At 39.9% G+C, this 10,996-nt stretch overlaps 2 protein-coding genes across 2 annotated transcripts in view; one reads left to right on the top strand and one right to left on the bottom strand.

Annotated features, from left to right (window-relative positions):
* NIT2 (nitrilase family, member 2) overlaps positions 1-206 on the top strand; it is a gene marked incomplete at its 5' end in the record, with an annotated part of 5,913 nt that extends 5,707 nt beyond the window's left edge. Inside the window, one exon of the mRNA XM_010136730.1 lies at positions 118-206. Coding sequence (XP_010135032.1) covers positions 118-206 — 89 coding nt within the window. The remainder of the gene's footprint in view (positions 1-117) is intronic.
* A 4,490-nt stretch (positions 207-4,696) lies between these two features.
* Positions 4,697-10,759, bottom strand: TOMM70A (translocase of outer mitochondrial membrane 70 homolog A (S. cerevisiae); the record flags this gene model as incomplete). Its single annotated transcript, XM_010136732.1, has 7 exons — positions 4,697-5,142; positions 6,137-6,259; positions 6,775-6,872; positions 7,740-7,856; positions 8,575-8,682; positions 9,815-9,949; positions 10,552-10,759. Coding segments are annotated over 7 exons (943 nt in total), but the record flags the coding sequence as incomplete, so codon positions are not given.
* Positions 10,760-10,996: the final 237 nt, after the last annotated feature.

The raw sequence follows: 10,996 nt of genomic DNA on the forward strand, positions 1-10,996 counted from the left end.
CGTGCCGTGACACCCCGTCCCCATGAAAAGCCCCTCTTCCCCCTGCCTCTCTCAGAGCAAGCCAGCAGCTTTCCTTTTTGACTGCTGTTCTAATAGCTCTTTCTTCCCTCCCTGCAGATCTGAAGAAACTCACAGAAATACGTCAACAAATTCCTATTTTAAGCCAGAAGCGTTGTGATCTCTACAGCACCGAGATGAAGGAGTGAAGCTGGGTGAACCGGGAAGGCTGCTGCTTTCATTGTCAGAGGGATTCCCTTACCGCCAGCAGCTTTCCTTTTTGACTGCTGTTCTAATAGCTCTTTCTTCCCTCCCTGCAGATCTGAAGAAACTCACAGAAATACGTCAACAAATTCCTATTTTAAGCCAGAAGCGTTGTGATCTCTACAGCACCGAGATGAAGGAGTGAAGCTGGGTGAACCGGGAAGGCTGCTGCTTTCATTGTCAGAGGGATTCCCTTACCCGTTGCTCCACAATCTAGTGCTAAATGTGCCAGTTAATTAAAATGTGTTGGTGAAATTCTCAAATTGATGCAAATACAGCTTTTCTATCTTCTCTCCTACCTTAGTATTTTATAGCTAGGATAAAGACGGGGGTGAAATCAGTTAAACACAGTAATAGTTAACATTTCTTTTTATGCATCACGATGTTTCAGTTACCTTTTTTGAGGTTTTTTTGAAGGACATAGAAATGGGAACCTTGTTCTCTCTGGAAATCCTCTGACGTCAGCTTTGGCATTATGAATTCTTCAGTGACTTACCAGATAATCTAGAGGCATGATTCTTCTACCCCGTCTGTCTTAGTTGTATGTGCCTTAACAAAGTTCCTTGGATGCCAAACAGACAAACTCCTGCTCTGTACCACTTCAGGACAATGCAAGAAGCTGCCAGACAGAACGACTACTACAGAAGAATCTGTAACAGGTTTTGGTTCATGTGTCCTGCCTACAACTTACATATTAAATTCTCCTTACTGCAATTCCTGTTTATTGCTGAAGTGATGCAGGTTTCTCTTTTGATAGACCAATTCACGTGCCACCACACCGCTGCTCTTATACTGCTTTCTTAATATCGTGTCTGAATGGGCTTTAATTCTGCTGCCTGGCAGTCTTCACTTGAAAAGGCTGAGGGGAGCCAGTCAAAAGGGTTAGAAAAAACCCCTTGCACTTACTCAGTCTTTCTGCCCACTATTTTCCAGAAGACAGGTATTAGGTCTGTGGTTTAAAGATGAAAATTAATGGTTAAATTAAGCCAAAGCCTGAGTCCTCTTTCCCCTCAAAAGACAGGTCACACCATTCCACTCAGTGGCATTATCTATTCCAGCAGGCATCTTTTGGTCTGTACTTATCGCTGAATTTGGTGTACATATTGTACTGGAACTCTTAAAAAAAGAAGCCACAGAGCATAAGGTGAAAGGGAAGATTTATTTGTTGAAAAATAAATATAAAAAAATTAACAATTTACCATTTCAGTAAAGTCTCCTGCATTAATTAGTGCCTCCCACATACTCAACAATTGGCCATCACTGGGCTCCAACTTCTAAATCATAGCAACTATTATACATCTGTTTTTTTAAACTACTCCATCTGTCTTTCCCTCCCCTCTCTATACTAGTTTAACATGCAGCAGAGCAGGAACTAAATACTATCTATGGAGGATTGAAGAAGTGCAGAATTCTCATGGGCTGACCACTTAATTTAAAAAAATGCAAAGTGCAGTCTGCAACGGACAACAAATCTGTGGCCTGGACTCTCCTCCCCTCGACTCCCAGATGACAGTCTGTAGCAAGCTACCTTGGTGAGCTCAGCTCAAGAGGTGACATGAGCGCAGTCCTCTTCAGTCTGGCAGGACCTTGTTTTTAGTTGGGTGTTTTAGGGCTCTGCAGTGCGATCCACTCAGAAGGGATACAAATAGGACTGTGAATTTTTGGTGGTTTCAATGACAAAAGTACGCAAACAGTTCTCAGCTAGGTAATACTTAAAGCAGTCAATACTTACTTAACCTTTGTGTTGGTAGAAAACAGGCACTTTAAGTATCCATATTATACATATGCACCAGTATTCTATAAGAACAGAAACCAGCCACTAACAACCCTGAAATAGCTCCAGAATTTCAGCATGCAAGAGTTTAAACTGTTTTTAGAGATATGGCACAAAACACAGAAGTACCTGTTGTATCAGGCAGTCTTATTACCACTGCAGCCGGGAAGCCTGGTCAAAGCTGCATCTAAGCAGCTCTTAATAATTCCAGAATTAAGTTACAGTACAGCCACTGAGTAAATGTTAGCTCCCTCTTCGCTTTCAATCTGCAATTAGAGTCTAGTAATCCAAGTCACAACTTCCAATCTCCGCTTTGGCAAACCTGTCTATAACATAAGCAACAGGGATTTTATGTGATCAGACTTAAGATACAAGACAACTCAGTACAGAAGCGCCTTCCTAGAGGCCTAGGTGTACACCGGGTTTATCCAAGTCTTCAGTATTATCTTCCTATAGTATTTAAACAATTTTTTTTTTTTTTTCAAAAGCAGTAATACTTGTTTTACTTCAGCTCTTGATCCCTACTAAACAAAGCTTTTATCAAAGGTCACACGCACACCTGGCTTAAAGCAAAACCTCAACTATCGTAGCCATTTAGAAAAAAGAAACAACACCCTCTTTCACTACAAGGATCCACCTGCATACACACAGTAAGTAACAGGGTGTTGGCCACTCAACTTCCCAGCCTTCCTGGCTGGACTTCCTTTCCTTCGTAATCTTCAGCTCTTCAGATCATACCTCGGGGGGTGACGGAAGCAACCAGAGCTAAGTCTTGTAATTCCATGCCTTCTCCTCCTTTTCTCCTTAAATGTTGAAGCAAGAGAAGATTACAGGGGGTCAGTCATTACTAGTTCTTCCTAAGATTCAGAGCATCCTCAAATAAGCACAGAGAGCACCACTGTAGAGAGCACTTTCATCAAAACCTGTTCTTATACATGTCAGAGAGAGATACTTGAAGGTACTCTTTTATTTTTTCAGTTTACAGGCGATACGTCATTTACAAAAAAAAATTACAGACAACGAATCCTTTCAGTGCAGTTTCAAACTAGGTCAAGAACAGGCAAAAGTCTGTGATGATTTGGAATGCTAGTATTCGACAGCACATGCTTTTTTCCCTTAATTGATTGTGGGATAAGGAATAGGGTACAGGTAGGGTGACGAGGAGAAAATGCCTATGAGAGTAAGGCCATGCGAATAAAAACTCCTGAGGAGAATGGGACACATCAGTCAGTCCAGCCTATTTTTGTTCTCAGGTTATTGATGCAGAGATTGGAAGTTCCAGAAGACGTTTGACGCTTGTTATGTGCCGTGCCCTTAGTACCTTCCCATGCCTTCAATTCTACACCAACGCTATGATTTCAGATCACCTACTTGAGCGAGCTAAAATACAATGTTTAAATCTTTATGTCTACTCCCCACCATTTGAATTCTCAACTGTAGTTGCTGGGAGAAAGGAAGGTCAAGTTGAAAAATACAAACTGCTGCTATATGGTGGCACGACTAGAGAACAAGACAGTTTGACCACAGCATGGTTCATTTCTTTAAAAGATTAAATACATTAGACAGTTCAGCACAAGCAAATCAATGATTTCAGGATGGAAAGAAGCCCAAATTAGTGTATCATAAATTAAGCTACATCAGTTAAGTATCTGCATAAGGTTTATCCAGCCACATCAATCCAGGGAGAAGCAAAGACGGACTGACTTGATTTCCATACCAGAAAGATCAACCCAAACCAAGACAGCCTTCAAGAAAGATCCTAGCTAGAGGAAGACAGTTTATATTAGTATTTAATAATTTGCCCATCTGCTATTTGCAGAACAGTTATTTTCTTTCTACAGTATCTGTAATCTTGGACAAGACAGGGTCTAAAGGACAAGGAAATCAGTACAGATTCTAAGTCCATTATTTGAAGTTTCAGCCTATGCTTTGTTCCTCATCTCGCTTAATCCTGCAAAAGGGCTATTACAAGGAGCAGATCAGAACACAGTAGTCTCTAGAGACTGAAGAGAATTTAGACAATCTATTAGCTGTTACATTAAAGCAAGAGCGTCAGAGATTACAAAGTTTATGTGCAAGCATGACCTTACCTTGGCAGCTCTACTCCCGGCAGTGCTTTCTGTTCTTGAAAGTCCCTCTGAACCCTCCAGAACAGCTTCCTGTGACATTCAGGTAAGGACTGCTGCACAAGAACACGGCCTTTCTTCCAGTAAAACCAACACTGGAGCAGCATTGCCTGACCTCCTTCCCCCAACCCACCTCTTTTAGCTCTCCCATGCAGTATGCTAGGGCTTTCTGGGGTGAGGATAAGGAATATCAAATTAATTTCCTAATAGCTGCCACAGGACTATTTCTAAGTAAGTTATGCAGGGGGTGGGAGGGGTTTTAAGGGAAGATTGTGCATGCTTGCATACATTTACAGGGATTCTCTCCACATCTACTGACTTAAAAAAACCCTCTTATTAAACAGTTTGAAAATTAATTTTTTTTGCTTTTTGCAAAATTAAAACCAACCCTCAAGGATTAATCACATATAAAAAAGAAACCTATTTTACAGCACTGACTAGTATTACCTTTAAAATCAACAGGAAAAAACCCTCATGCTCTAATATTGTTTGATAAAGCAAAAAATCGCCCACCACATGATCACCCAAAATGAACCAGTGTGAAGTTTTTATTTGCATGGCCACAAGATCTTCCTTTTGTTCCCTCGCAGCTTGATTTCCCTTAACCCCCTTTAAGGGGTTTGATGCAGAAGGAACAAGATGTAACATTGCATACTTCCTTGAACAACCACTCCCACAACACCTAAACATTTAACAGATGTAACAAATGACTACACCACGAACGGGAAAAAACTAAGTTCCACCATTCAACATGGTCTGCAACAGCATCTTTAGGGCTGGCTGAAGTGGGCAACTTCACTTTAGAATGTCATTTCCTCCTCGTTTCTTTACAGTGTTGGTGGTTTCAATCCATACTTCTTTGCAACTTCTGTCTGGGCATAGGCAGCATCACAGAGTGAGTAGAGGTGGGCCATCTCCATTTCAGATTTGGCCAGGTTGATAGCTTTGTTGAACATTTCGATGGCTTTATCTAGATTACCTCTGAAACAAACCAAGATGTAGTCCGATTAAGACTGGCGAAAACAATCTTTTCATCTCCACAGCATCTTTTTTATTTCAGGACTTACACTCTCCGTAACTAACAACTGAGGACGACTTTGTGAGTAACCATGACAAGAACTTGCGATGGTGATGATCAAACTGAGAGAAGTTGTCACCAAGCCTAAGCAACTAGGATAGTTGTTAAACAGCCTTCTTCTTGAGAGCCCCCATGGGTAGCAGGGGGAATAAAATGTTCTCCACAGGACACCAAGTTTACTATGAAGATAATGCTGGGGCAACTACATGAACTCTTGTCTCCCTTGAAAAGAGTTTGTAAACTTAAAACTAGCACAGACAAGAGCTCACATTATTTAAATAGGAAATGCTTGCAAAAATTCTCACAGCAACAGTTTAATTGTCTGTTCATTTGATAGCTAGACATGCAAAAACCCCACAAGACTCAACTGTACTCTCAGCTCCACCCCGAACTTTTGCACAATTGTAATACAATGTGCAATTATGGAGTAGTGTGTTAGTTCTTCCTCTTCACCCCGTGAACCTGAAAACTGCAGACCTGTTGGAATTAAAACCCAAATCATGAGGCTCGAGAGCGTAGCACAGGACCCTCAGTACAAATGGTCCAATAAGGTATGCTAAAGGACTAGATTAGATGCACAGGAAGCCTAATAGTGATTAAGGAAGTCACTCTATATGCAGAAGGGATGTGTTTAAACATACACAGACTCATCTGCATATTGCCCCCTAAGTGGGAAACTGGTGAAGATGGGAACTTGTCAGATCATAAAGCAGAATTAAGCCATGGAGAAAGGAAGGCTTTACCTAAGAGTTACAGAACAGAAATCAGGACTTGAGATAAGACCTGGCCTTGCAGTGGGGAGATCCAACCAAAAACTCAAGATCCATAAGGAAATCTAAAGGACCGCTGTAATTTCAAAAGTAACTAAGAACTCTTAACCGTGCATTTCAACATTACCTTTGCACTTCAATCGTTCCCATGGTTTCATATGCAAAATCACACTTGTTATCAATTTCGATAGCCTTGCTTATGAGTTCTAACCCTTTGTCTAAATCTTGCTTCCACTGTAGCTGAAGTAATCTAGAAGAGAAAGAAAATTTAGAACAAACTTCACATACTCCTCCCCAAATCCTGATCATGTGAGGAAAGAAAAAAATCCCAAACTTATTTAACTTGTAATGCAGGGTAGACAGTAAACTTCATGGCTTTTAAAAACTTGTATGTGGAAGTCACTTTCAATAAGCCATATTACCAGTTTAATGACTCAAAAGAAAGGTAAATTCCTCCCAAGGAGACTTGTAACAAGTTCCATTATGAAAGAGAAAAAACTTCAGCACAAAGCTGAAATTAAGATGGAGCTAAGGTAGAAGTCAGGTATACTTCAAGTAGGTACTCAGGAATGAACTCTAATGAAACGTTCCTGAAACTTACTTGCAGTTTAGTCAAGAGAAACTGTAAAAGTACATTTAACAGCACACTAAAATGTTTTCACAAAGTTATTTCTCTGGCTAAACTTCTAAATACAAACATCCAGTTCAGGATGATTCATCTCAATACGCCAAGTGCCCTTAACCAAAAGGATCGCAAACACATACCCTTTATGAACATATGTAGTAGCATTGTCTGGCTCAAGGTCAATGCATTTATCATACATTTCATCAGCCTTGCCAAACTGCTGTTGATCAGTTAGTGCCTGCATCAGAAGAGAAACCTATATGTCAATATGCAACCAAACATGCACTCTGTGCTAGGCTATTTCTAATTAAAACCATATTGATGACGTGAGATTGGATACAGCTCTCATCATAGAGCAGGCCAGGCACATCAGTTATCAGAGTTAAGTTTCAAAATTGAGGCTTTTTAGAAGAAAGCTGCTCTAAGTGAGGCTTTAAGTGCACAAATTACTGATCACAGTACCACCTGTAACAGGAGATCCACGAGTAACATGCGAAGTGTACTGCAAGTAAAAACCATTCTACAAGTCTGTACCTGCAAGTCTCAACTTCTTCCTTTGTCAAATATACTTCCTTCAAAAGGAAATGCACCCATACTGCCTACCTACTTAAAATCAGAACGTCTCATCCTACATACTAGAACCAGCAGCATGTTTTCTTAGAGAAGAAATGACTCTGTTACAAGTATACTCTCAACATCTGTACTAAACTCTGCTTGACCAGTGTATGTAATTTGTAGCAGAACAGAACTGTTACCCTAGTTCTACACATTTAGCTCCTAGATTACATAGGAAGTCCCTAACAGCCATCAAGTGAGATGCCACAGACATGCAGGAATTCAAGGGGAAGTGTATTCCAGACTTAAGTCTCCTAATAACCACCCTTGACTCTCATCATTTATATTCTGCTTCACCAATTCTCTGTTCTCCTTCCTCTACCACAGAACATCCATACCCACAAGTTCAGGCAGCTAATTAAAGACAGCACGTGTTATCTCAGAACTTGTTCTCAAAGATCTTTATATATTATTTGAAAAAAAAGTATGCTATCCAAGATAAAAGGTGCAAGAGAACGCATCAATTTCTTTAAGAGAGAGAAAAATTTACCTGAGCGTAGAGTGCATAGCCTTCAGCACACTTGGGAAATTTTTTAATGACGTCTTCAAAGCCTTTCATGGCTACTTGCACAGGCAAAGGATTATTTCCTGTATAAGCCTGGCGATACTACTCAAGAAAAAAAAAAAAAGAAAAATATGAAACACCACCACATATAGCAAAAGGCTCATCAGACCTCTACCCATTTCCTCAAGAGATGCATGCCATCGTAACAGTTACGAGTTCCACTAGGTCACATGCCTGTACATCCTACCAAATGTGTTTTTTGGAACCTACCACGTGCCCAAGTCTTTGGTAAAGTGGACTTTACCAAAGAGAGGAGAAAGGGTGAAAAAATGAGGCCATAAGGCCTGACGGTTGCCAATAGCCTCCCTCCATTTCGTAAGCCCAGAAATTCCAAGCCTAGATTTCCTCCTTGTTCACACCATGCAAAGTTGTCCTCAAAAGACTCCTGCACATAGAGGCACTGCACTAGCTTTAAAATAGTTTGCTTCCAATTTCTTGAAGGTGATAATTTCTCACAATATGAAAGCTTTATTTAAATCAATTTTATGTGATACAGTAAGAGTGACGATTTGTGTTCCTCCACCATAAGAGAAAAGATGACCTAAAAGATGAATAACAAACATTGTAAAATGGAAGTAGCAAACCCTTACTCCAACTGAGGGAACTGCTGTGTTATTTCTTTACCTTATTATTAAAAGGTGCTGAGAAGTTTGTTGTCCTACTTTTCCATTAAATTGGAATAAAACAGAGTAATACAATACGTTTTTCAGAACTCTTTAAAAAGAAAAAGAACCCAGATAAACACCAGCATGTTACCTACCAGGGCAAAACATTTCTGTGCTTGAGCCAAGGCAGAATCGGGTCGCAACCGGATACATTCATCAAAGTCTTCCACAGCCTCTTCAATTTGGTCAAGCAGGATTTTCAGCTAGCCAGAATGAAAGAAAATCCTATTTCTGTATTGAATCTGTGCTTCAGACACTTAAGTGATAATTCAGTTAGTGTCAAGTTATTCATATTGTCTCCAGTTCAGTTTTAGAACTGCCTAGAAATCTGCAAAACCCATGACTAAAAATCACTGCCATAGAATAACAGAGCCAGCAGGGGAACTCTGGCTTCATGCAGAAAAAGGCAATGTCCTTGGGTAAGGGATTAAGAATGCCAGCATTTTAGGCTGTTGCCATTACTGCTTTAGCACTACGACCAGCTTCCAAAACTATGTTGTACTTTCTCCAGCCGCCTTTGCCTTGCTGCAGTTAATGCCTTTGTTCAGACGTCAAAACATTTTGGCTTTCCCAGCTTGCATTTCAACTTTTTTAATGACATTCCCATTCCAACACAACAGTGGAGGTCAATTCATCATTCTCGTACTTTACTGTGAAGCTGCTGTAAAACATTAATTTTTAATCTGCAGGAAACTTCCATTCCCTTCAATCAAAACGTAAGACCATTCTCATTTCTGAGCACTAAAGAGATCTAATGAATTCATGGAGTGAGGCACTTGATCTGAGGAAGTCTTCCTTATGAAGCTGACTGAGCATACCTGCATATGGTAGCGTCTCCTTTTTCTTCCAACACCTTTTATATTACAGTTCTGTGAAAACAGGCTTCTCCAGGCCTAGAAACTGGTCAAGGACACAGCAGTGTCACAAGCCAGAGAGGGATGAGCTGAACAGATGCAAGTCTAGGATGCAGCGCTGCAGATGCTGAGGTATCAGGAACACACATTACATCTGCTGTAACAAAGTTTTTCCTTCTATGCAGATGCTGCTGTAAATGTACGTAAGCCTAGTACTTTTAAGTCAGAGTCCATACTGATAGAGGGCTGAACCTCTGTCACTTTGAATTCTTTCCCATAGCTACAGAAACAAACTGCTTCTGCCTGACCTCAACATGCAAACTAGACTGCATATTTATTCTGCAACAGTTGTAAATTGGAAGTTTATGTTTTTCTGCCGCAAACAGTATAAAGTGTCTCTGATGATGTACTGATCTTTATGTTTCCTTTAGTATATATGGAAATATTCAATTATTGGGACAAAATCTCTAATGTTTCTTACTTGTCCTCGATGGTGGTAAACATCTGCGTTCTGAGGATCAATATCAGCAGCCATGTTAAAGTCTTGAGTGGACAGCACAGGCTGCTGCTGCTGCATATACATACTTCCACGTTTGATCAGAGCATTAGCTCGGAGCTGTAAAAAAAGTTCAAAGAAGCATTAGCCACCAAGTTCCTCCAGATTTAAGGCTTTGTTACAATTACAGTAAATTTTTCATTTGACTAGTCTCTCCCATTGACAGACTTCACTCATTCTAAGCAGGAGTAAATTTCAAACTGACTCTAAATGAGTCAACTCCCTTCCATAATTTCAGATATGTCAGCTTATGCTTCCATCTCAGAGGATTTTCAAACCTTCCCAAAATCCTTTGTAAGACAGCTTCCCTATGCTTACAAATACATCAACAATTTGTGAAGCAGTTCAATATGCAAGCGCAATCTTTTTCTCTTATCTATGAACTGATTCTTCAGACTGGATAAGCCTCCAATTCAGTCACCCTCCTCTGTTCTTCAGTTTGTACTACTTAGCACAGCTGTCTCAAAAAAAAAAAATCAACAAGCCCTTGAAAAATACAATTTGTCAGGAATAAAAAAACGAAACAGTAAATAATCCAGAACACTCCCGTTAAAAGATGTGAAAACTTGGAAAAATGACTTCTTGGACTATACTGCAAGTTTATCATCTAACTTGTATGCTTCCTTAACCCAGACTGCAATCCAGCTGTGACAGATTCTTACCTTCACATTTGCATCTTCCATGCTGATGACCTGATCTAGGTCTGGTTTGGCAGCATTTGCATTGCCAATGAGTAAGTAGAAAGTAGCTCGCAGAAGCAAAGCTTCTGCCATGTATTTTCCCTTTGCTTCAATTTCTTTTGTGCTTTCACTGATAATTTTGTCATAGTTCTCTTCTTCCATATATTGTTTTGCTCTCAAATAGCCAGAGCTGCAAATGATGTAAGAACAGTTGTGTATGTACATGCATTCATTGAACACTGCAGTTTCAATTCAGATTTGTCATTAAATTATATCAAATACTAACTGTTACTATACTCAGTTACTACCAGCATAAGTAGTAAAGTTACAAATATTCCTGGACAGAGCCATCACAGACTGAAAACAACAGGCAAAGAATGGCCAACTTACATTGAAAATAAAGAAGAAAAATATTTTAAAGCTCTTG

Source organism: Buceros rhinoceros, unplaced genomic scaffold (genome assembly GCF_000710305.1).
Source record: "Buceros rhinoceros silvestris isolate BGI_N320 unplaced genomic scaffold, ASM71030v1 scaffold11805, whole genome shotgun sequence".
Classification (NCBI taxonomy): domain Eukaryota; kingdom Metazoa; phylum Chordata; class Aves; order Bucerotiformes; family Bucerotidae; genus Buceros; species Buceros rhinoceros.